Genomic DNA, 27,143 nt, shown 5'->3' on the forward strand with positions numbered 1-27,143 from the left:
GAACCCCAAACCTGGGTATGTGTCCTGACCCGGAATCAAACCAGCAACCTTTCAGTGTATGATAGGACGCCCAACCAACTGAGCCACACCAGCAGGGCCTCCCATTTTCTCTCGTCTTCCAGCCTTTGGCAACCAGTAGTTTGTTCTCTGTTCCTATGAACTTACCTATTCTGGATATTTCATTTAAATAGAAACACAATATGTGAGTTTTTGTGTCGAACTTCTTTCACTTTAGCATAATGTTTTTGGGATTCATCTATGTTGTAGCATGTGTCAGTACTTCTGTTTATGGCTGAATAATATTCCATTGTATAAATATTCCACATTTTGTTCATTCATTCATCAGTTGATGGACATTTGCTATGTTTCTACCTTTTGGCCGTTGTGAACATTTATGTACAAGTTTTTGTTTCAGTACCTGTTTTTAATTTTTTTGGTACACACCTAAGAATGGAATTTCTAGGTCAAATGGTTATTCTATGTTTAACTCTAAAAAGAGTCCATTTTGTGAAACATCAATACTTTGACGTACCATGAGGCTCTGAAATGGTCCCTCATTGTTGAAGAAACAAACTCTGACTTAGAGCTTTTAGCAGAGGTTTCAGCTAAGTGTCAGAGTAAAACAAAAACTATCTTATTATAGAGACTTAATGGCTACCTTTATTATTGTAACTAATAATATTGGAATGGAGGAGAGTAAAATTTTGTCAGCTATAGTACATTATTACTTAAAGGTTTTGACAAGTTAAAACATAATTATGGCTAGCAAGGGACTTCCCAAAAATTAACAAATTTTCAGGGACTTCACATAAAGAGTACAATTTCAGAACTGTTTGTATTATAACATTTTTTACCTATACAGAACTGTTTGTATTATAACATTTTTTACCTATACAGATTTAATGTAGGAAGGCTGAGCATTTAAATTTTTTTTTTTTATGGGCTAGGAGCCCAAGCTGACATTTATTGACTCATTGGCATAGTGTTCAAAACCAGCTCTCAGACCTAAATTTGTATGTTTTCCTTAGCTTTACAATATTTAAAAAACAGGACATATCACATAAGTCTACATTTTCAGCATCTTTTAGCAAGGATGGCCCTTCAAAGCGTATCTGCATCCCTGTTCCCACAACCCCCAGCACTCCTTGTCCCTTGGCTGCCTGGCTCCCACTGGCACCGAGTTCATGATCTCTGGATGCGAAGCTGCAGAGGGGAAGATGCCCACTCCCTCAACTAAGGCATGGTGCTCCCGTTCTCTGAGCAGGCTGGCATTCCAGAGCTCAGTTTCTGCCCTGGGAAGCATCTTCTAATTTGACAGCTCTTCCCATGCAAGTTTTACTGCAGTGACACAACAAACAAACCTAATTATTTCTAGCATTTTTCTAGTTGAAAGCTGAGCTTTTAATTATAGAGGTTTTATTGTATTATACCAATATTATATCTGATAGGGTTACCCTCACCTCATTGCTCAACTTTTTTTCAGGGATTTTCTGGTGACCTTCCTTGTTTATTCTTCCAAATGAACTTAAACTCGTCTTGCTCTAGACAAATTCTCAAAATGTTTTATTGTATTGAGTTAAATTTATAAATTAATTAGGGAGAACAGACCTCTTGATGTTGAGTCTTCATATCCAAGAGCATGTTATGTCTTTCAGGAGAGTTAAAGTTTTCCACACATAAATTTTAGAATTCCTTAAGATTTTGTGTATTTTTTTGTTGTTATTTTAATTGGACCTTTTCTTACATTATGTTTTCTAAGCTGGTTTTTGCTTATATATGTGAATGCTGATGATCTTTGTATGTTAATTTTTTAACCTTTTACTTTATTAAATTTTCTTATTGTTTGTAGTAATTTTCCCCCCATTGATTCCTAAGGGGTTCCAGGAATGTAATTGTATAATCTGTGTTTAGAAATAATTTCACTTACTCCTTTCTGCTTCTTAAACTGTAGATTGCTTTGTCTAGTCTAACTTCATAGCGTCATTGCAACACAATAGTTATCTTTATCTTTTTTTTAACTTTAGCAGGAAAGCCGTTAGTGTTTCCTCATTAAGGAGAACTCTGGCTTTTGGGCCAAAGTATTTATATTTTATTGTGCTGAGGAAATATCCATCAATATACCTATTTTACTTAATGCTTTTGACATGAAAGACAACTGAATTTTTCAGGTGTGTTTTCTGCGTCTATTGAGATGGTCATACAATTTCTCCTTTGCCTCCTTCTGTGCTTGAACTTATTAATGCATTTTTCTATTATCGAAATGTTTCTGTATTCACAGAGTAAGTCCCGCTTTTCATGGTGAGTGGCTCTTTTAGTGTGCTTTTGGACTCTCTCAGCTAGTATGCCTTTAAAGGTTTGTTTGCATTGAAATAAGTGAGATTGGTTTGTAGTTTTCTTTTTTGATGCAGTCTTTTTCAGGTCTTCGAATAAATGTTATGCTTATTTCATTAAACAAAAGTGGAAGCTCTCTTTTTCTACGCTTGGAATACTTATAATTAGCATTGATATTATTCTAAAGGTTTGTTAGAATTACCCCGTGAAATCAACTGGTCCTGCGCTTTTTTTTTTTTTGTGGGAGTCTTATAACTGTTTTCTCTATTTCTTCTGTGATAATTTTTCTCTTTTTGACATTCTCTCTCTAGAGGGTCAATAAGTTATATTCTTTTGAAAAATTATCCATTTCTTCAAATTTATTAGAGTACTGTTATGCAAATATAGTTTTATGTTATAATCTCTTCTGTTTTGATGATTTTATTCCCTGTGCCGCTTCTAATGTTGGGTATTTGTGATTTCACTCATTTTCCCCCCACTTTGATTTAGATTAGCTGCTGGTTTGTTTTGTTGATTTTTTAATTTATTCGTTCCACTAATTTTCTGTTTTCTGATATTCCTTTCTGCATTTATCATTAGTGATTTATTTTATTCTTTTCTAGCTTTTTGTATTTTGTACTTGATTCATTTATTTTATTGATGTAATTATTTAATGCAATGTTTTCCTCTGATGATTATGCTAGCTTTATTTCACATATTCTGACATGTTTTCTTTATTTGTATTTTAAAGAAATTCTGCTGTTTTATTTTTTTAAATCCTCACTGGAGGACATGCTTAGAAAGAGGAAAGGGAGCGGGGGGGGGGGGGGGGGGAGGAGAGAGATTGAGAGAGAGAGATTGAGAGAGAGAGATTGCTTGCCTCCCATAAGCATCATGACTAGGGACTGAACCTGCAACTCAGGTATGTGCCCTGACTGGGAATCAAGCCAGGAATCAAGCTGGCAACCTTTTAGTAAGTGGGATGACGCTCCAACCAACTGAGCCACTCCAGCCAGGCAATCCAACAGTTTTAATAGGGTTTTTAAAAAACTCCAGATGTGAAGGGTTTTTCTATTTTTTAAATTTTGCTAATAATTTTAGTTTTATTACATTATAGCTAGATTAATCTGTATTATTTCTATTCTTTGGCATTCATTGAAGTTTTATTTGTGGCTTAATATAGTGTTAGTTTTCATCCATGTATTCTTGGAAAGAAAGCATATTCTTTTTTATTAGGACTCAGTTTTACTTATTTCTCTCTCTCTTTCTTTATGAAGTTGTTTATATCTTCTAAGGCTGCATATTGTTTTTCATCTGTTTTTTTTCTTGGATTAAGAGAGGTGTTTTGAAGTTCTTTTTTATTAATTTGTCTCATATCTTTTGTTTCTGTTTTGTGAAAGTTTGTTGCTAAAGTAATGGGTATATAAATATTAATTTTTTTGTTTTATTTTTCATGGGAAATAGTGTGTGTTTTTTGGTTTGTTTTTTTGCTGAAAATCAATTCTTAAGAGAATTTCTCTGTAGTTGTGGATTAATACTCCTGTAAAGGACTTTGATAGGGTATATAGATCATCTCTTAAGCTATTAGACCATCTGCACATTAGATCTGTTCTAGACATTTTAATATTTTTGTTTAATTTTCTAAAATCTTCTGGGGAACCAGTCTACCTCTGCATTCATTAATCTGCTTAATGGTTCAAGCTTTTTAAATTAAATTTTATTTAGCAATTCAATTTGTTATCCTAGAGGACAGATAAATTTTTATGTATTGGGTGTTTCCATTTCTCAACTTTTGCATTTTAACAAGTAGCACAAAGTCAACAGGAAGAGACTGCTCCTTGGTTAGGAGTGTAAAAACAGGAAGGAGGAAGTCTGTTGCAAATCTGTGTTAGCTGATTATCAGTTCTGGTTTCACCATAGAGGATGCCCATTAACGATCATCATTGTGCTATGTTGTTATCCAGAATTACAGTGAGTGTTAAGTCAGGATTACAGAATATCAACCTAGTTATAGGAAGTAATGGTAACTAACAAACTGCACTTGGCTCTTTCCTATCCATGGAAACAGGATACTATTAGTGAGAACAAGTCACAGAATTTGCACATAGAGGAAAACAAGGCAAGTAAAATTCAGCATCAGAAATATAGGGAAAATTATTCTTTCTTTTTGGGCTTTGCTTGATCTTGATGCTTTGACAGATTGTATGATATTTTAAGATATGATTGTACCCTTTAAAAAAAATTAGGATATGTCAACTCTATTATTTAAAACATTGTTTGGCAGAATGTCTTCAGTTGAATTAGAGGAAGCACCTGGACATTATTTTATAAAGCATTCTAAGAGTGTATGTGGCAAACTAGAAGGAATATTTCATGGGAAAATATACAGAAGGTGAATATTTTGTAAACAAGGAATCTTTTTCAGTATTCTGTGATGAGAAAAATTGGATTCTCTGTGTATATGTGGTGTGTCGTCCCCCCCCCCCCCCAGAGTTGCTAGAAACTCAGTTCCTCTGTAGCTACAGGATACCTACTTGGTTTAGACACCCAACAGTTGTGTTTGTGCACTTTTCTGGGGAAAAGACCAATAGCTCTTATCAGAGTCATAGAGGAGAATCTTGCCACTGTCCAGGCCACTGTTCAAATAAAGATTAAAAATAACTGCTGTAAGAGTTATAATAGAATTCCCACTCCTTATAACGGATATCCTTTATATCAGTTAAACTCTTGCAACAATGCCGTGTTCTTTCCTGCCAGTGTTTACCCATTACTGCATACTCCCCGCCCTTATTTCTCTATCTCGTCATTAAATTCTTATCTTAGATCCTTCCTCCAAGAAATCTTTGCATCCAAGAAGACTGCACTCTACATGGACACACACACACACACTTTTTGCTGTGTCTGAATTCTTATACATGTATTTTAAAAATGATACATAGTGTTACTTAGTTGTGTGTGAATGTATGTCTTTGTATGTGTGTCTTAGTAAATACCTTAAATGCAGGCTGAATTAAATTGTCCCTGAGGTCCATAATTGTCATACATATCTAATAGGATCTGAATATATTGCATAGTATAATGCCATGGGTACAGCAGACTCTCAGTAAATACTTTGAACTGAATTAATGAAAAAAACAAAACCTTTGTTATAGAAATCTTGGAAAATATAGAAGAATAGAGAGGAGAAAAATACCACTTTTTTACATACAACTCAAGGATAAGTATAATTGACATTAACCCTAGTCTTTTTTATATCAGCAACAACAAATATTATTTATTTGTTGAATATTTATTGAATGAAGTTATGCTATTCAACATATTGTGTTATTAAACATTAAATTGTTTGATATGTTCAGTATTGTTAGATATTTGTTAAATGATGTTATAATTGCATATAATTTTCATCCTATTTTTCTGTTTATTTGATTACTTTCTTATTGCACATTTAATGTGTTTTGTTTGTTTGTTTGTTTGTTTTTTGAGAAATTCTATGAACAGTGGTATTAACTCTAAAATAATTTTTTATTCAGGATTTTTGTTCCTGGAGGTAAAAGTGATCATGTAGGTAATAATGGGTAATAGTTAAGATCTATTGAATATTTACTATGTGACACTGTTTTAACACTTAAATGTATTATTTCATTTAATCTTTACAAAAAGCAAATGAGATACCATTAATACCCATTTTACAGGTGAAGAAATTGAGGTAGATATAGATTAGGTTATTTGCTCTGGGCACTCAGTAAGTGGTGGAGCAAGATGTGAATGCAGGCCAGTTGACTTCTGGGACCATACTTTTAATCATTATTCTTTGCCTTTTAGAGGTTCAGTTAATGAAAGCTGCAATATAAAAACATTAAATTTTAACTAAAAAAATTGGGAAGGTTTACATTAAGATTGGGAGTGGTAAGGAATGTGACCAGAACTGTACTCAGGAAGGCAGAGTTCTGTATTTTGAACTTGTGCCAGCTCAGAGCAGGCTCAGATATTGAAATTAATTCACAGTAAAGTGATGCAGGTTTCTTATTCCTGTGCAGTTCCCAAACAGGCCTCCAGTAGCTTTATTAGGCCAGTATCGAAGTTTATTCTTTCTAGGAGATGGGGCTGCTTGATACATGAAAGACATAGGCCGTGCCCTGGCTGGTGTGTTCTCAGTTGGTCAGAGTGCCATCCATGCAGCGGAAGGTGACGGGTTCCATTCCCAGTCAGGTCACATACCGTGGTTGTGGGTTCCATCAGAGTGTGTATGGGAGGCAACGGATCAATGTATCTCTCTCCCTTCCTTCCTCTAAACACACACACACACACACACACACACACACACACACACACTCTCTAACTTCTCCCTCCCTCCCTCCCTCCCTCCCTCCCTCCCTCCCTCCCTCCCTCCCTCCCCTCCCTCCCTCCCTCCCTCCCTCCCTTCCTTCCTTCCTTCCTTCCTTCCTTCCTTCCTTCCTTCCTTCCTTCCTTCCTTCCTTCCTTCCTTCCTTCCTTCAAAAAAACAACATAAATCAGGTTTGCTTTTAGGCCTCTTCATATAAGAAGAGCTGGCTCTTTTCAGTGTAGCAGACCAGGCCTAATAGAAGCTCTGTACAGTGGTTTGTTGGTTGGTTGGTTTGCTTGTTTGCTTATGTCCTATCTATCTATCTATCTATCTATCTATCTATCTATCTATCATCTATCTATCTATCTATCTATCATCTATCTATCTATCATCTATCTATATCTATCTGTCTATCTATCTATCTATCTATCTATCTATCTATCTATCTATCTATCATCTATCTGTCATCTATCTATCTATCTATCTATCTATCTATCTATCTATCTATCTATCATCTATCATCTATCTATCATCTATCTATCATCTATCTATCTATCATCTATCTATCTATATCTATCTATCTATCTATCTATCTATCATCTATCTATCATCTATCTATCTATCTATCTATCTATCTATCTATCTATCTATCTATCTATCTATCTATCATCATCTATCATCTATCATCTATCACTCATCTATCTATCATCTATTTTTCTGTTTTGTTATACCGGAAAGTGAAAGAGTGTGTATGTATTGTTGCTGTCAGGGTATTTCCTACTTTATTATAAAGGAGCTTAATTTTGAGAGAATTCATTAATAGAGGCATTGCCATAGTAATAAGAAAGATACTTTGGAAATGAGCAATGAACATATTACTGACATATTTAAGGTAAATAATTTCAGCAACTGAATGTTTGGGCGATTTTTTGCAGTGAGGTCTTTTTACCAGTTTTGTACAGCATCTTCCAGTACTCCTTTGAGTCCAAGACTTGGATTATGTGCCTGGCTCTGGCCTTTTAGTAGGCAAATGGTATTGAGCAAATCTTTTAACTTCTCTGAGCCTCATCTCCATCATCTGTGAGATGGAGATAAAACCAATCGCCCTGTCCACTTTGCCAAGGGCTCTTGGGATCAAATTCAATGATACATGCAAAATTGCTTTGTGGATTGCAAAGCACTAGTACAAATGTAAAATATTATTTTTAGTTTTGTTTTTACATTCTGCTTTGAGTGGACACCAAGTAGCTCTTTTCAAATTCTTATTTTCTCTCCATTTCTTCTGTAAAGCTATGAAATGACCAACATAAGTGGGTTGTGTGTGTGTGGTCAATCTCAGTAATGTAAGTTGGGATGAGTCTTGTGTCAGAGTACCCACATTTCTGTTTTCCTCCATACTACTTCTGAATTATACTTATTTGGCAAAATTCTTTGTCTTTCAAAAAGCATATTATAAAATTAAATTAATATATATTAATTATTATATATTTATTTTTTAAATGTATATATTGGGGGTTTATGTATGCCCCATTCTGAAAGAAAGTAAACTAACATTCATGGGCTTTTATGTAAGGACATGTTTAAAATATTGGCTTTAGATTAATTGCCAAAATGACTAATTTGTTACATGACCAATTTGGAGAATTTACCAAATTTACTAATAAATCAAAAGCCCGTTTTTAAAACTATTTTTGAGGTTAATAGCAAGTAATTTGTATTGGATAGGGTGGTTTTAATAGCTTTCGAAAATTTCTGACCAGTTTTTGTGTGTGATTAGTTGTAACATTGTCTTCATAGTACTGATTTTAGGAATGTTTAATTTGTCAAAAGCTGATAATCATGGGGTGGTTGATTGTATTATAGATATACTTAACATTCAGTAAAATATATTTTATTGTTAGTAAGCAAAATATCAATACTAATCAATAAAATTGGTACCTGGAATCTGAAAAGCATGAAGTTGCTGAAGTGTCATAAGCAGTCTCATTAATATGAAATATCAAATCTTAATTACTAATTACTAAAAATACAAAATTAAGGTTGATGTGCTGGAAACTAAACATTAAACACCATTTGAAGCGCTGGTGAAGGAATAGTTAAAATGCCTGTAGGCTGGAGGAGTAAGTAAAGAGTGCTCAAAAGGATGTGGACGCAATTGTTTTTGCCCTCACCCAAGGATATTTTTCCACTGCTCTTCAGAGAGAGTGGAAGGGGAAGAGAGAGAGGGAGGGAGGGAGGAAACATCGATGTGAGAGAGACATCGACTGGTTGCCTCTCACTCGTGCCCCATCCGGAGCCAGAGATCGAGCCTGCAACTGAGGTGCGTGCCCTTGGCTGGAATCGAACCCGGGACCCTTCAGTTGGTGGGCGTACCCAACACTGTTAACCACTGAGCCAAACCGGCGAGGGCCGAAAGCAATTTTTTATATTAGAAATACAGAATTAAGACTGTCTCATTTGAGGAACTGGCAAAAAAATGTGGTTTATATTTGAAAAAAATAGAAAATGACATTAAAACTCATCCAGTGGAAGTCAGAAGTAGCTGATACAATTTTGTCAGAGATAAAACAGTGACATTTTGTTTTCTGATAAAGGTTTATAGAAAGTATTGACACCAGAAGGTAAAGCAGTGCCAGTGCCCAGACATTCCTGAACAGTATTTCTGCCTTTAGTTTTCCAGTATTTTGAAAGTCCATTTCCTTGCTAGAGTCATTGTTTTTTCTTAAAATCACATTATGATTGACATTTCATAAAATTTATAAGAAAATCTGCTAATGGCTAGCATTGTAATAGCAGTCACTCTACAGTCACTTTAGGTGAGTATCTTCTCACAGTATTCTGTATGGGCCTTAGCTCTGCTCTTTTGTGGTTATGCAACAGTATATCTGTTCTCTTGGAGAGCAACGGATTCTGTGATAAAGGCCATTTTATTTTGTCTAGAAAAGGAACTATAGTACTCTAGTAAATATAGGTAATTTGTAGAAATTGAGATTGGGTACTTTGAGATTATATGAGTTTTTCTCAAAGTGCACACATTATTTTAGTAAAAGTTAAAAAATCTTTCTCAGGAAACATAACATTTTCTTCCTAGTTATTGTGATGGAATTTTTTTTTAAACAATGAAGATACAGTGAAAAATATTGAAAATAGTATAGTGATATTATGTACTTTTTGACAAAAAAATCCTAATATGTTACCAGTAATTAGGAGAGAGTCCTTTTTCACATAGTATCTTGTGAATGTTGTTTGCTTTCCGTCAGAAAAAGATGTTTTCCTTAAAAAACAACATTGGAATATGATTAATAAGTCACTTATCTTAACAGAATATAACATGTGTTCAAAAATTGAAGTAGCCCGAATTCCTCTGTTAAGACATTTGATTTAGTGATAAAATCATTAATTTTCAATGAACCAAATTTAACGTTTTAATGACCTTGGTTTTCTAATATTTATATTTTATTACCACTAGGTGGCGCCCTATACATGGACTTCAAGAAGGCTTTTCTGAAAGATCATTTACTTGTTTAAATTCTATAAGCTTGATATATCAGATGGTCAAATACTGTGTGATAACTAATATTTTAACACTTTGCTTTGATGTGAAAGATTAGATATAACAGCCCAGCCGGGCGTGGCTCAGCGGTTGAGCGTCGACCTAGGACCCAGGCGATCGGGGTTTGATTCCCAGTCAGGGCACATGCCCGGGTTGCGGGCTCGATCAATGACTTTCTCATTATTGATGTTTCTATCTCTCTCTTTCCCTCTCCTTTCCTCTATCTGAAATCAATAAAGATATATTAAAAAAAAAAAAAGATTAGACATAACAAAGCTAGAAAATGTGTTTGTACTTAAAATTTTTCTAGCTATGCTTTAAGGACATATACTTTGTTTTTATGCATTCCTAGTTGCCAAAATTAAAATTTGTAAATAAAATCTTTAGTGTAGCATAGTCCATCTTTGTTTTCTATTCACATGAAATTTTAAAGTTAGCCATTCTTTTATTTATTTATTTAACTTTTTTAGTGAGTTTATTGGAGTGATGTTGGTTAATAAAATTATATAGGTTTCAGGTGTACAATTCTATACATCATCTTTATATTGTGTTGTGGGTTCACTACCCCAAGTCAGATCTCCTTCTATCACCATTTATCTCCTCTATACCCTTTTTTATCTCCCTCAAACCCCCTTTCCCTCTGGTAATCACCATAAAGTTATCTCTTCTTTTAAAGTTGATTTTGCATCTGCATTTTTGTCTGATAGCAATACATTTTGCTGGAAGTATGATTTTATTGTGTTAAGCTTTTGGAGGGGATGACTGAACTCTTATATTGAAGTTATTATCTGTATATGGAGCATTAGGTACAACCTGAGTGTATGTGAAATAGTGGAAAATTTGGTTTTTTTAGAACATTAGTTTCTAAATGTGTAAATAAAATCTTTCTGGTTCTGTCATATACCTGTGTGTATTTATTTATAGGAATGTGATTAACTCGCCAATAAACATAAAATTCTGGGGTACATTTTGAAAGAAGAAAAAATTATTTTTACTAAAATTGTATACTGCTTGAAATTTTAAAACAGTATATCTGGCACATTAGTATATTAATTAGGTGGATAAATTGTTAACCAACTTAGGGTTCAAAGAATGAATAGTGCTGAATGGTATTTCCTTTCTTGCCCTGCAAATCAAAATTTTAAAGAATAATGATTATCATTCAAAGATGAAAGGAAAAAAGAAAGAAAGATTTTTCAGAGCTCCTTCAGCTGCGGTCAGACGCATACAGGGCCCTCAGTTTTCTATGCTTCATATTTTGGTCTTCCTTACTTCATTGCGTTTGTAATTTAATACTGCCTAACAGTCAGCTATGCCTCAGCTCCCATCCTTTTCTTCTGCCCGTTGGATGATTTCACCTGATGGATGCAGCAGTGCGCATCGGGGATTCCCTGTTGAGTCATTCTCAGTTGTTGATCTTCAAAGGCATCTGGTTAGTTGCTGTGCTGGTAACTTCTTTGCCTTCCCTGCTGCTTGTCACCATTTCTGATTGGAGAGTCAGAGCACTGGCTTTGGAGTCAGGTGGACCTGGGGTTAACTCCTGGCCCTACTACTGTGTGACTTTGGATTTAAAATCTTAATCTTCCCAAACCACATTTGTAAATTGGGATTCTAATAGAATGTACACTGTAAAGCTGTAGTGAATATTAATGAGATAGTGAATGTAAAGCACTTAATACTAAGTACTTGGTTGTGTGTTACAATTTTTTTTTTTAATCTTTACTACATTAATCCAGAAGCAGCAGATATGACTCTTCTCCCTTTTTTTTTGGCCATTATTTATTCATTTATATTACTATTTTTTGCTTAACCCCTTCACTTTTTCCACCCAGCCCTGCAGCCCCCAATATGACTCCTCTTCAGTCAGTTAAGTCACTGTGGAGAGTTGTTGACAGGGAGTGCCCATCTTCTCAGCTTTTCTCCATTTTCCCTCCCTTCACTATCTCTCCAGATTGTCTCTCTAATTGAACATAGTTCCCTTCAGAGAAGGAATTGATGATCCTGCTATGCATATGGTGTGAAGAAATTCTTGGGATGAGAGTTGCTTTTGCTTTCTCCCCTTTTCCAGTGTTCTTACACATATCACCCCTTCTCCTTTCTTGCCGCTCTCTTTTCAGTCAGATATTTATTATTGGCTTTTTAATAAAAGCAAATTTTTGAAGTAGTTACTTTTACTATTACTTTTTATCAGGGTGGGTAGAGGATTAACCCAGCCACAAGTAGTGATTAATTTCATTTTGAGTGGCTTGCGTGCTGGATTGTAGATTTTTGCTAGATCTATTAAATTGAGAAAGTCAGAACTAGGAACTTTAGAGTGTCCTTTCCAGGGCCAACAGTCTATCTTTTGATAAATTTTGGATTCTGGCACTTGCCTGATCCTTCAGTACTTTCTTTAAATGCAGTTTATTCCTGTGGTTTAGAATGTTTTTTTCACCTCAACCTGTTTATTTCTGTGTACTCTGCTCAGAATGCTTTCATTGATATGGCTTGTGGGTGACAAGTGGTTTTATCGTTTGGGGTGCAGCTTCTATTTATATCTGGAATAGCAGTGATTGTCAAGGGTCAGGAGAGACTAAGACTTAGTAATAGGTAGATCATGATCTCCTCTTTCTCATTTACAGTACCAATTCCTTAATGCTATTTTTATGTCCTTCATTGAGGCTTTCCCGTTCTACTTTAACAGTGGAAGGCACGGAACGTAAATAGTTCACCCATTTCAGGCTTTTGTTTTCTGTTAATGGAGGGTGTTATGTTCTGATACTGTTTTCCTCCATACTCGTAACATCAATAGAAAAAGAGGCGTTCACCTGTGATGCTGTAATAGACCCACTGGCAGTGTCCTGCATCACTATAAAACAATAGTAATTTTGTTTTTAAAACTCTGGAGAATAAATTGGAAAGACATACCCAAAGGGTAGACTTTTTAAACGCTTTATAAAATAAAATAGGCTACTGGGAAATAATTTTTTCTCTTCCTGTTTACTTATGTGTTACTATTAAATTTAAAAGAGAGAGCAATATTGTCTTTGCACTCACAAAAGGAGTCAGCCCTCCTTTGGAAGGACACTGTAATAGGGCAGTCCTGAAATATCTCTTGCTAGATTTTTGCTGCAACATTGCAGCTGTTCTAACCATTTCTTTGTGTGTTTTGTTTACTACCTGGTATTTTAAGAGCCAGATAAATACCAAACTGTTTTATTAAAATATGTAAAAAAATCTTAGAAATGTGCATATATATATATATATGTGTGTGTGTGTGTGTGTGTATATATATATATATATATATATATATATGTTAAAGAATATAATACTATAATACTTGCTCACAATTATAAAATAAAAATTTCTTTATGGCATGCCAAGGTCAGTTAGATAAACTTCCTCTTGCGCATGGAGTTTTCTTTGAACAACATTGTTTAACTAAGAGTTCTTGTTATATGTATGAATTGTAGAAAAAGCACAAGGTGGGAATCCTATTACTGCTCTAGTCACTCACTAGGCTACATCGAGCAAGTCATTTACCATTTCTGTGCCTGTTTCCTTATTTGTGAAAAAGGGTCAGTGATATTTTCTCTGGTGTGGTGGAAGAAAAAAAGTAGCATTAGATGTAAAAAATGCAAAAAGCCTCATACAAATGTCAGGTGATAGTGGGTAGTCTGCTCATTTAGCATGGATAATTGAGTGTTTCCATATTTGATACTTGCAGCAAGTACTCAGTTATTCAGCAAGGTTCACTCATTTACCAAGGATTTGGTTGTCTCTTAAGTGCATACTATGCTAGTAGCCAGTGTATATTGAGCACTTACATACAGTGTGTCTGTTATTGTGCTAAAAATTTTTCATGTGTTTACTATAATCCACATAGTAGTCTGATAATAATCCTCATAACACCATTTTTTATCTCTATTTTATTGTTGAAGGAATTGAGATTTAGAGAAATCAGGTAGCTTACTTGAGGTTGAACAGCTAATAAGTATTCTTTCTGAATGCATCTGTCTATCCACTCACCCATTTATTCATCAATTATTTATTGGGTATCTGCTATATAATAGGCAGTATTCTAGGACTAGGTATACAACAGAGGACAAAACAAACAAACATTCTGTGCCCTCATGCAATTTACATTCCAGTAGTGGAAGACAGAAAAAAGTGAGGTAGAGAGTGTTTCTCCAGTGATAAGACTGATGCAATGATAAAGTAACTCCTTTATTTTTTTTAATTTTTATTTTATTTTATTTTATTTTTTTTACTCCTTTATTTTAGAAAATAAAAAAGAGAAAATAAAGGAAGGAAGTGGGACGTGTGTGTGTGTGTGTGTGTCTATAATGTACATATTGTAGCCAGAAAGGGCCTAATCAAGAAGGGGGTAACAGAACTGTTAGAAATGTGAGAAATGTGAGCCAGGTAGAGGCAAAGCATAGGACAGGAATGTGCGTGGTGTGTTTCAGGAACCACAGGAGGCCAGTGTTGCTGACATAGAATAAGTGAAGTGGAGAATAAGTAGTAGGAAATTAGGTCAGTGAGATAACATTGGGCAAAATGTTGTAGAGCCTTATGGACTGCTGTAAGAAAATGGGGTTTTGAGCAGAAGAGAGACATGGGGTCTGATTTATGTTTTAATGGGATCATTCTGTCTACTGTGTTGAGAACCAACTAGAAGGGAGCAAGGGTGGAATCAAAGAGACTGGTTAGGAAGCAATTGGTGATCGTCTAGGCAAGACATGTTGATGGCTTAGTCCAAGGGGGAGGGTACCAGTGGAGATAGTGAAGGTTGTATTTGCTGGACTCTTTTGGTGGGGGGAGGGGTGAGAGAAAGAACAGTCAGTGATAATTTCAAGGATTTTTGCCTGAGCAACTAGAAGCATGGAATTACTGAGATGGGAGAAGACTGTGAGAAGAGCAAGTTCTGGAGAAGAGGATAGGAATTCATTTTGGACATATCTGAGATGCTTATCAGATATCCAGTTGGAGAGATACATGAGTTTGAAGAGAGGTCAGGGCTGGAAAAATACATCTGGAAGGTGTCACTTGCGCTGATGGGATTTAAAGCTCCAAGTATAGATTAGATAAAGAGAGTAGTATAGGTAGAAAGAGATTCTCAAGATCAGAGCCTAGTTCTAGCTCAACTCTTAACAGCCTGAATACTTAATAATTGCTGTCCTATTTTGTCCTCTGTAGTATCATAATAGGCACTTATTTAAAAACCCACGTCATGGAGGCTGCCCTCAAGAAGCTTATGGTCTGTGTGGAGAAACAAAATATATGGCATATAATTGAAACATTTAAATTACAATGCAGAGGCATATTTGATTACATGTCAGAATAAATGGAAAGGACTGTATGTTTACCTGTCCTGCCCAGGAAGAGATTACTTGGCATGAAAGTGATTGACAAAGGCCTGTTGGAGGAAATAAATGGGACTTGAACTAAACCTCAAACAATGGGCAACACATTTGGGGGGTGCATTTTGGGGAGGGTGCCAAGAGTACCCTTAAGGTTCAATAATTCACTAGGAGGATTCAGAATTTAGCAAAACTGTTACACTCAATTACTCTTTGTTAACAGCAAAAGGATACAGAGAAAAATTCACAATAGGAAGACCCTTATAAGGCAGGGTCTTGGAGAATTCCAGGCAGGAGATTCCAGCTGTTTGTTCCAGTGGAGTAGTCTGGACAGCACTTACATCTCCCAGCAATGATGTGTGTCAGCACTTATGCAGTGTTGCCAACCAGGGAAGCTTACCCCAGCCATGGTGTCCGGGAGTTTTGCTGGGGTTGGTCACATAGACGTGGCTCACTGCCTGCGCTGCTTACCTTAGTCCCCAGCCCCTCCAGAGGTGATACCATGGCCCAAGGTCTCCACTCACTGTAAATCACATTGTTAACATAGACTGTTTGGCATTGCCCAAGGCCCCCTAAGGAAACAAAGGCATCTATCAGCAGGACATTCCAAAGCTTACCTCCCAGGATCTGAGGACAAGGGCCAAACCTTTCTTCGGGCAAGGTTAATCCTTTCTTATATGGCAGGGTGGGGGCGGGGTGCCCTCTGTGTAGATACAGCATGAGCTTAGATACAGTAGGAATGTGTATGTCATATTTAGAGAACATTGTGGTGACTGCAATATGGCCTTGGACTTGAGAATATGAACTCCTTGAGCCAGACTACCAGGATCCATATCCCAGCTGTCACTTGCTAGTTGTGGAATATGTGGCAGTTATATAATCTGCCATTTATATGTAAAGCAAGGGTAATAATAACTACATTATAAGCTTGTTGTAAGGATTAGAGGGTTACTATATAAAGCACTTAGAATGTTATGACACATAGTAAATGCTGTAAAAATAAGGAGTTTGTTCAGTCATTCTTTAATTATTCACTCAGTGATTCTTTTTTGAGCATTAATATGTTAAGACTCCTCCCCTGAGCCTCAGATTTTTATTTTCAGATACTAATGATATATCTAGATGACTTGTAGCTCTTTTACTATTAACATGTTCAAAAAGAAATTAAATATTTTTCACTGAAATTATTTCTACTAGTGGCAGTACTATCAACCTAGTTTATCTTTTATCTGTTCAGAGATTTAATTTTAAGATCTCAGCTGTTGCAAAGATCGGGCTTAAAGAGTAAATTTTGGTGTATTGGGAAATTAACATTAGCTTTTCTTTTTATGTACATACAGGTCTGTGTATGATGACCAACCAAATGCACACAAGAAGTTTATGGAAAAGTTAGATGCTTGTATCCGTAATCATGACAAGGAAATTGAAAAGATGTGTAATTTTCATCATCAGGGTTTTGTAGATGCTATTACAGAACTCCTTAAAGTAAGGAGTGATGCAGAAAAACTGAAGGTAAGAAATATGTTAAAATTCTATTTATCTTTGCTGTCATTAAATTACTCGAGTATTAGTTTGTAGTGCCTATGTACAAATCATTAAATGTACTGTTTTCAAGAGATGCATCAGTGTATATATTTGGGAATGCTCTTCATGCTTTGTTAACACAGTTGTCATGCTAATGACAGGAGTAATCCCTTTTTTGGTAAAGCAAGTAATGCATTGACTTAACAGGATTTCTTTCCATGCAGAGAAATGAAATAAAAAACTTCATGTGATGAAAGTCCTTGTTGGCAGTTTTAGAATTTTTAAAATGACAATCAGTACAAATATAAAAACCTTTAAAAGCTACTATGTATAATTGTATTCTCAAAGTTATTTAATAATATTAAAACTATTTCTTTTTAGTTTAATAGCAGTGTGTAATTTCCTTAAAGAAAGTTGGTCTACATTTTCTGCCACACAGGAAAAACATTATTTATTAAACGAGATTTGGACTTGTTCAGTCAGAATACAAAATATTTAGTTCTAAGAATTGTCCTATTTATCTTTCTTTGTATATGGAGAGCTTAGCAGACAGAATGACCCTGATTTACCAAAGGTTATGGTTAGAAAACCATTATATAAAGGATGTTCAGACGAGAGACCAAACACAGCATCAATGAGGTCACTGAGCATCTTTGTTCAAAAATTAATGAGATTTTTAATAAACCAGAATGTACTTCCTTACTATGATGACCTAATGAGTCACTTAATATGTGGGAAAATTTGAGGTTGAGCTTTGCCTGCACCTGCAGCATTAAAATGTTGCTGTGGATTGAGATTTCCGTGTTTGATGTTAATCAACCACCCAGTGTTTGCATTCAGCAAAGTATGAATGTTTAATTACCGTAAAATGCAATCACCATTTCCTACAGACAACGAGTGGCACATAGACCTCATTGAAGTTATCAAAAAGGGACAGTGGTCAATTGGGTCAGTGATTTGAATTGTTTGACAGACTTAGAGAACCAAGTAAAGTTCAAAAATCTTGAGTAAATTTGAGAAGTTTGCCACAGAATCTGTTAAAAAGAACTGTCATAAGTAATTGAAGTTAAAAGCCCTTTTCAATCAAAAGTTCAAGTTCAAGCTGTAGAGTTAATTTGAATTTTCATTTCTTTGTTCGAAGTTTCTCATGAAGCATGATTTGATTACAAGGGTGAGCAGTTACATCAGGGCAGTTTTATGCATATTTGTCTAACTAAGGTGAAATTATTTTTAAGGTACAAGTTACCGATACCAACAGAAGATTTCAAGATGCTGGAAAGGAGGTGAGAAGATGATACATTTTTTGTGTACTGATATGTGAATGTGATTTAACTGTTCGTTAAAAAATATGAACATTTCTTCTCTTTCTAAGGTGATAGTCCAAACAGAAGATATTATTCGATGTAGACTTCAGCAGAGGAATATTACAACTGTAGTGGAAAAGTTGCAGTTGTGTCTTCCAGGTGAGTTAAATTTCTCTACAGTGTAACAGCTCGGTCAAGTTATAATTTATTAATAGCATGCAGTCATCATTCATTATGGGAATTACAGATATTTGGTGATTGTTCTACACCCACAAAAAGCCTATGGTTATCTTTCTTGCCCACATTGTTCCCTCAGTTTTCATGTTTTTCCTATATTGTGAAGCTCTGTTTGATGACCTGTCACATCAGTCTCCTAGAACTTCCACCTTTCCATTTCCTTGCTGCCTCGTTTGTCCTTTTTCCATGACCACCCCCTCCTCAACTTTGTTATTCCTCAGAAAACTTTCCCATGGGGAGAGTGTCTTTAGATTACATTTTCTTGGGTTGTCCTAATTTGCCTATAATTTTACCTAGAGTTTTCCATTTGATACTTAAGCAAGTTGGTTTTGCTTTGCTCACAGTTTCATTTTGCTGATAAGGTAAAAAAACATCCCGGATGTATCCTATTCAAACAAAAGAAAGCAAGTATATGCCATCTTTTCTTAATATAGTAAGCTGAATCCAACTCAGTGTCCCATTTATTAATTTTTTTTTTTTTTTTTTAGTTGTCTGGGACCCCATGCGGAGGTCTTTTTTTTTTCTTCTTTAAATATATCTTTATTGATTTCAGAGAGAGGAAGGGAGAGGGAGAGAGAGATAGAAACATCAGTGATGAGAGAGTCATTGATCGGCTGCAACCCGCAACCCGGGCATGTACCCTGACCAGGAATCGAACCCCAATCGCCTGGATCCTAGGTCGACGCTCAACCACTGAGCCACGCCCGGCTGGGCTATTAATGTATTTTTTTTAAAGGAAGGAACTGGAACCTTCATATCCTGGGGAATAGAGTGAGATGCTTTGTAGAGAATAATTATACAGAGTGGAGCAAAAGTAGGTTTACAGTTTTGAGTATGCGAAACAGAGTTTATTCTTGTATTATTTATTAATTATTGTATGATTTTCCATACAAACACAAATTTTTGTGTGTGTCAGGAATTATGGTAGATTTTGGAAATATAAAGTTGAAAATGACATAGTCTTGGCTCTGAAGGATCCTATAATTTATCTGAGTAAAGACAAGCCATCAATTACTGTACAACTGCTTAACTCCTTAGATTAGAAGTATGAGAGGGTATAAGAAGTCATACGTTAAACAGTGCCTTTTCCTGGCGCATTAGTTTTTACTTGATTATATTTGAAGAAAGTATTCTTTTTATATGAAAAGAATAGGAATAATGGAAGGTAGATGTGAAATTTACATAGTTTTGAGATAAAATGAGATTTCAAAGCAAGTTTATACTTGTAGCAGCACTTTTAGGCTCTTTCCCAAGTTTATGTTCATTCTCATGTTTTGGTTGGAAAATGTAAGAAATACAGTGGTGCCTCAGTTTCCAAATGTAGTCCGCTCCAGAAGATCATTAAAGTTCTGAAATGTTCGAAAACAGGGATCCTCAGCCGACAGCTGGGCCTCAGGATCTTGCCCTCAGTGGAAGCCGCGGGGCATGTTCCATTCCGAGGCCTGTTCGAAAACCGAAGCGTTTACCTCCGGGTTTACGGCGTTCATAACCAGAAATGTTCAATGGAGAAGTTCAAAAACCGAGGTGTCACCATACTGAATTATGTGTAGGGGCTATGATAGTGATGTGCATAGAGTCTATAGAATTAGAACAGGTTCGCTTTAGCTACCCTTACAGTTTTTATGGTTTTCAGACAAGTAAGCAATGTCTTTTGTAAACTTGAAGACCAGTGAGGGTAGCCATAAAACTATAGAAAAATCTGGGAAAAAATATCTCTTTGGTCTAGGAAATTTGGAGGTGGCTTGATGAACTAATAATAGTATGTTCACTCACTTTATAGTTTGAAATTCTACTAAGGATGAATGGTAATTTATATAGTTGCATTAAAACCTTTTTGGTAGCAGTATGTCTGTCATCTTTCTGAAGCTTGTAACAGTTTTATTGAATAATTGCATTTCTGAACCTTTGATAGAAATGATAAAACAAAGGAAGATGCTTTGTTGTGTTAATTTATGCTGTAAGCTTTTGAGGTTTCCCTTGTGGATTTGTTGTAAAATTTTGTTTAGTGAGCTGTAACATAGTTGTGTTATATTATTTGGTATATTGAATAAAAATCAGTCTTATTGTCTCTCAACTTTCTCAAATAACTGAAGTCCAGATTTCCAGTTCCACTGCAGGAAAGAGATATTAGATTATTAAGTTTCTGAATAGGGTATTTGTTATTAGGTTAATGTCTCAGTTATGGGTGTCAGCAAGTGTTCCAAGTTTAATAAAATGTAGTAATATATATACTATAATGTTTGATATATGTAGAAATTAAAATGTTTTTATTTACTTGAAGTATAAAATTTTGTTTGGAAATATAAGCCTAAATCAAAGTATAGAGAAAATTAATGAATTTATAATATACTGTTCCCTTCCTTAATTGTCTTCATCTCTCAAAAAATTATTTTTCATTTTGAAAGCTAAAATAAGTTATATTTTTTTATGCAGTGCTGGAAATGTACAGTAAGCTAAAAGAACAGATGAGTGCAAAAAGGTGAGTTGGTTTCTTTCCTAATTGTTTTGTTTTTTATTTTTTAAAAATATATCTTTATTGACTTCACAGAGAGGGAGGGAGAGGGAGAGAGAGAGATAGAAATATCAATAATGGGAGATCTATTGATGGGCTGCCTCCTGCAATCCACCTACTGGGGATCGATCCCGCAACCTGGGCATGTGTCCTGACCGGAAATCTAATCTCTATCTACCATGTTTAAACTTATGGTAAATTATAGCGAATCATATGCAGTTTGCTTTCTACCTTTAACTATGCTTTGTTCATGCAATTTGCCCATCAGGATCATTCAGTAAAGCAATTCTTAGCCATTTATTTGTTGATCTTTACCCTATATAAGTGATATGAAAGATTGGTCATATTGATGAGGGATAAATAGACAACTGAACAGGAATGAAAAATTATTGATTAATTTACCAATATTGACATTGCATACAATCAAAGGCTAAGCATGTATTGTGGGTCCACAGGTGAAAGCATTGTGGGGATAGTTAGATTTTGACAATCTGGGCTAGTGTGGTTCATGTTCTGTTTTATAACACAAATGAATAAATGGCAAGTGAAAAGTAAAAATAAAATAATTTGAAGTAGTTGATTGATTGCCATAGAAGCATTAGGTGTACTAATGTTTAAAGTGTTTTAAAGATGAATAATTTTTTATGTTTTATAATATTTTATTTTTAAATTACAGTTGACATACAATATTATGTTAGTTTCAGGTGTACAACATAGTGATTAGACATTTATATAACTAATAGCGTGATCACCCACTAAATCTAGTTACCATTTGACACCATACATACTTATTACAATATTACTGACTATATTTCCTATGGTATATTTTACATCCCCATGACTTTTTGTAACTACCAATTTGTACTTCTTAATCCCTTCCATTTTTTCACCCATCCCTCCAACCTTGCTTCCATTTGGCAACCATCAAAATGTTCTCTGTATCTATAGGTTTGTTTCTGTTTTATTTTGTTTTTTAGATTCCACGTATAAATGAAATCATATGGTACTTGTCTTTCTCTGACTTATTTCGCTTAGCATATAATACCACCTAGGTCCATTCATGTTGTTTTAGATGGCAAGGTTTTTAAATTTTTTATGACTGAGTAATATTCTATTGTGTATATGCACACTTCTTTATCCATTCATCTTTTGATGGACACTTAGGTTGCTTCCATATCTTGGTTATTGTAAGTAATGCTGTAATGAACATAGGAATGGGGTATGCAGAGGCCAGGTGCTGCTTGTTTGAGAGGTTTTAGAAAAGTCTGAAGCATGAGGCAATAGAGGGAAATTTACTGTAGGGTTATTTGTAAAAAATAAAAAATCAGAGACTTAAAATCCCAACAATTAGGACATCATTATGATAGACTTACAAATAGGGTAATAATCTGTTTCTAAATAATTTTAGTTAAAGGTAAATTCCATGATATATTGTTAAGTAGGATATGAGCATACAGAAGTGGAAATATTATAGATTATAACTGGATATAAATGTGGCCGAGTGTTACTGAGGCAATTACTACATGGTAGCATCAGATCAAGGGTACTTCTAATTTTTTTTATAGTTTTTATCTTTTCCAAATGGTTATGGATTACTGTTACCATTTTAAAATTTAATTTATTATTTTTAAAAAATAGGTCTTTATTGATTTCGGGGAGAGAGAGATAGAAACATCAATGATGAGAGAGCGGAATTGGGGATTGAGCTTGCAACCCGGGCATGGCCCTCACTGGGGAGTCAAACTGCAATCTCTTGGTTCATGGGTGGACACTCAACCACTGAGCCATGCTGGCCAGGGCTGTTACCATTTTTTAAAAAATAGCATCATGTTTATCCAAAGAGAAGTAGTAATCTATTATGCAAATTATGCTTACATTTTAAAATAGATAAAGCTTAGATAAGTGGCTAAATTTTAGAAAGGATCCAACGTCTGGTCTCTGACCTTTGCTCTCTTCCTAAGATTATAAACTGTGGGCCTCCCAGAGCAAAGCCTGAGCTATAACATTTATTTTCTACATTTTTAAGGAATATAATCCTAGGGAAGCTGAGAAGCAGGATTGAGGGAAAGAGAGATGAGATAGGAAATTTGGGAGAGTAAATATGAGGTTGAGTTATTGAGTTAGCCAATGCTATAATTGATCAGTTTCAAAGAAGTTTTAAGAGTTTACATTAATTATTGTAACTCAGAGCATTGCATCCAGGAAGAGGAAAGGAGAATTAATCTTCTGGTCCAGGATGGGAGGTAAGGAATGAGTAGCATGAAGGAAGGCACAGTTGTGTTATAAAGTCAGTTGATTGTGGTATGTTGCAGAAACCACTGGTAATACTTTTCATTTAGCATCTATCACTTATGCTTTCAAATATATTATAGATATTACCATGATTTTTCAGAAAGTATGCCTATTAACCTGTTATAGAGAGAATACTTTTGGGGTGTACCTACTTTAAATCAAATCAGGAAATAGACCAGGATCAATTTTGACTATTGACTGAAATATTGTTTCTAAAATGTTATTGTACTCAGAAAAGATTTTATTCATATTTCACATCATCTAAATCTCTATAATGTTTTCGGTATAATCAAAATCATTGTAATGACATTTCCCTACCCAAACCTTCACCTAAACATGTTAATTTCTGACCAAATATATATATTTGTAATATTGCTTATATTATAACAGTTCTAGTGATTTTAAATTACCATGATAAAATTTAGGTGTAATTTTTAAACTAGTGGTACAATTGTGTGACAATTTGCAAAATATACTCTGCCTTTGAGAATATATAAGCTAAAAAATAAATAAATAGTAGCTTTAAATAGCTTTTCAACTTTCTGTGTTTTTAGTTTACTTATATATTACTATTTTGGTTTATTTTTAGATGTGCCTTTTCTCATTTTAATATCTAAATCACTGGGAAGGCATAAAATATTAATTGATTAATTTAAAAATTCTCTGCCTACTCTTAAATGGATTTTGGTGGTGAATATTATTGCAGGATATTGACAGTTTTGGAAATTTTGGGTCCTAAAATATCTTGACCAAATTATATTTTCTCTATGTTTCAGTTTTCTTATCTATAGATTAATAGTAATGTCTGCTGTAGACATCTACCTCATAGAAATCTAGAGAAGATTGAAGTATGCATATGAAATTATATGTCAATTTTTCTAGGACACAAGCTATATACTTTACTAATTGCTGAATACTCAGCATGTCACCAGTGCCTAATAAGTAATAGGCATTCAGTAAATTTTGTTGAAATAAAAAAAATCACTCTATCATTGTTTTTTTATTTGCTTTTTTGTGACACTTAATATATTTCTAATTGTCATAGTTAAATTTTTTTTTAAGTTCCTTAAAGTATATTGTACTTTAAATTAAATCTGTGCTTTGTAATTTTTTTATTGTGATGGTGTGTGGATGGGAGAGATATTAATGAAATCACATATCAACTAAATATTCTAATTTAAAACTTTGGAATTATTATACATTTTCGTATTTCATGACTATGATAATGCTTGTGATGTTATAGATTTAGGTGAAGTGAAATGAAGTTGTATGTTAGAATAAGCCATGAATTTTCAGCTTGCAGCTTGTTCTTATGGTCTGTAGTTTGTGCTTATTAGTAATTAGGAATAAATGTTTGTTTTACCTGTGACTATGACCTTTTTGATAGGAGCATTGGACTGATTAATTATTTGTAATTACTTATAAAATTAATGTAATAAGAACTTTATAGAATTTTCTTTTTAACTTTTCACAGGTATTATTCTGCTCTAAAAACTATGGAACAATTAGAAAATGTGTATTTTCCACGGGTTAGTCAATACCGATTTTGTCAGCTAATGATAGAAAATCTTCCTAAACTCCGTGAGGATATTAAAGAAATCTCCATGTCTGATCTCAAAGACTTTTTGGAAAGCATTCGAAAACATTCTGATAAAATAGGAGAAACAGCAATGAAACAGGTGAGAATTAAAAGAATTTTAATTTAATATTATTTAATAATCTAGTTTATAGAATATATCCAAAGTTTACTTGCTTTACTTCCATAAAATGCTTATTTTTGTTTCTGGTTTTACCCTTTTGTTATCTTTTCTGATTCTTGTATAGAATGGATTTCATCAGCGTTTTTAATTGCGGTTATTCCTTATTTAACTTGTCTTACCACCCGATTTCTTGGCAGTGTTCCCCAACTATGTGGTATTACATTAACTTTTGCCACCAGTCAAATTTGGTATAAAATGAGCTGAAAAGTGGAAGCCTTTTTATGCTAAGGTTCTAAATTGCTCTCTAAAACAAATTAAAAGTATTATCTTGAATTAACAACTCTTACAGCTCAATAATAAAACGACAAACAATGGGAAAAGATTTGGTAGTTATAAAGTTAATGTACCTACTTTTTGAGTCAGCACTTCCTCTCCTAGGTATTTACCAATCAGAAATGAAAATATGTCCTCTTGATGTTCATAGCAGCTTTGTTCACAGTTGTCTAAAAATTGGCAATAACCCAAATGAACATCAGCAAGGGAATGGATAAAAAATTGTGCTATACTCATAAAATGGAATATTACTTAGCAATAAAAAAGAATGAATTACTGATATGTGTGACAACATATGTAAATCTCCCAGTCATTATGCTGAGCTACATTAAACTAAAAAGCTTCTGCATAGCAAAGGAAACAATTAAAAGAGTGACATCCAGTCTACAGAATGGAAGAAAATGTTTGCACCCTATATAGCTCATTAGGGATTAATCTCCAAAATATGTAAGGAACTCTTACAACTCAATAGTAAATAATCTAATCACCTGATTTAAAAAACGGGTTAAGGACTTGAATAGACATTTTTTTAAAAGAAGACATACAGATGGCCAACAGGTATATGAGAAAATGCTCAGCATTACTAACCATCAGGGAAATGCAAAACAAAATCACAATGGGATGTCACCTCACACCTGTAAGGATGGCTATTATCCACATAAAAGAGAGAGAACAAGTGTTGGCAAGAATGTGGAGAAATTGGCAAGAAATACAAGATGGCGATGGAGTAAGTGGAAGGTACACTCACCTCCTCCCAAGGCCAAACTATAAAAATGTAGAACAGTCAACCTGAATAACCAGTTGCAGAATAGCTGAACAGAAGTCTTATAACCAAGGATTTACAGAAGAAGCCACATCGAGACTGGTAGGAAGGGCAGAGATGCAAAAAGGGCCGGCCCTGGAGGCAGTGTCTGAAATCCCAGAGGGATATCTTAGCTGCAAAGGTTTCCCCTGAGGAGCTTGGGGTCTCAACCCCATGCTGGACTCCCCAGCCCAGAGCACCAGAGCCAGGAAGAGGTGCCCACGTAACATATGGCTGTGAAAATCAGTGGGGATTCTATATGCCAGGGAGAGATGGGAGTCTGCTAGAGACACAGGCACTGTCTTAAACGGTCAGCACACAAAATCTCTTTTGCAGCCACTTATCCTGGGCTCCGGCAGAGGGAAATCTGGAGCAGACTAGAGTCATATGAGAAGAGACTGGGGTTTGTGGCTCTGTGGGGAGAGCTGAAGGGATAGCCATCAGGATCCCTGTGCTGAGTCTCTCTCCTACACCCCAGATGTCATCTTTCTTGGGTGGAGCATGCCCCCCCTCCCTGTCACAACACCCTGTGGAGCTCACACCCTACCGAGGACTCAGTTGCCTGTCTAGGGTGTAGAAGTCCAGGCAGACTCGGGGTGTTAGTGACTGAGTTGTGTGATCTGGGGCTGGAGCTACTCCTCCCTTTTCCCCCCACACCTGACCCATGCTCCCCCTCATGGGAGATCCACTAGTGCCATCCTCCTGACTCCCTGCGGCCCCTCTCTGCTGAGCTTGGGCTCCTAGAGCCACTTGTGTGGCTCTAGGACGGGGCCTGTTTTTCCCTCGCACACCTGACTGGTACAGAGCCCTCCCTCCACACAGCTAAATCTTGGTCTCTTTGGGCCTGATTAATTCTGCTGACCTCACCCTGTCAATTTCCTGAGACTCTGCTCCACCACAAAGTTCTGGT

General features: G+C 35.2%; 1 protein-coding gene across 2 annotated transcripts in view; it reads left to right on the forward strand.

Moving 5' to 3' along the window:
• The window catches only part of EXOC6 (exocyst complex component 6), a 120,403-nt gene that overhangs the window by 16,587 nt on the left and 76,673 nt on the right, over positions 1–27,143 (forward strand). For both annotated transcript variants that reach the window (XM_081157625.1, XM_081157624.1), the window contains exons 2-6: positions 16,870–17,041; positions 18,289–18,336; positions 18,426–18,516; positions 21,028–21,073; positions 24,873–25,077. In XM_081157625.1, the coding sequence (XP_081013751.1) occupies positions 16,870–17,041; positions 18,289–18,336; positions 18,426–18,516; positions 21,028–21,073; positions 24,873–25,077 (562 nt within the window). The remainder of the gene's footprint in view (positions 1–16,869; positions 17,042–18,288; positions 18,337–18,425; positions 18,517–21,027; positions 21,074–24,872; positions 25,078–27,143) is intronic.

This window comes from Miniopterus schreibersii (assembly GCF_964146895.1).
Source record: "Miniopterus schreibersii genome assembly, chromosome: 14".
Lineage (NCBI taxonomy): Eukaryota > Metazoa > Chordata > Mammalia > Chiroptera > Miniopteridae > Miniopterus > Miniopterus schreibersii.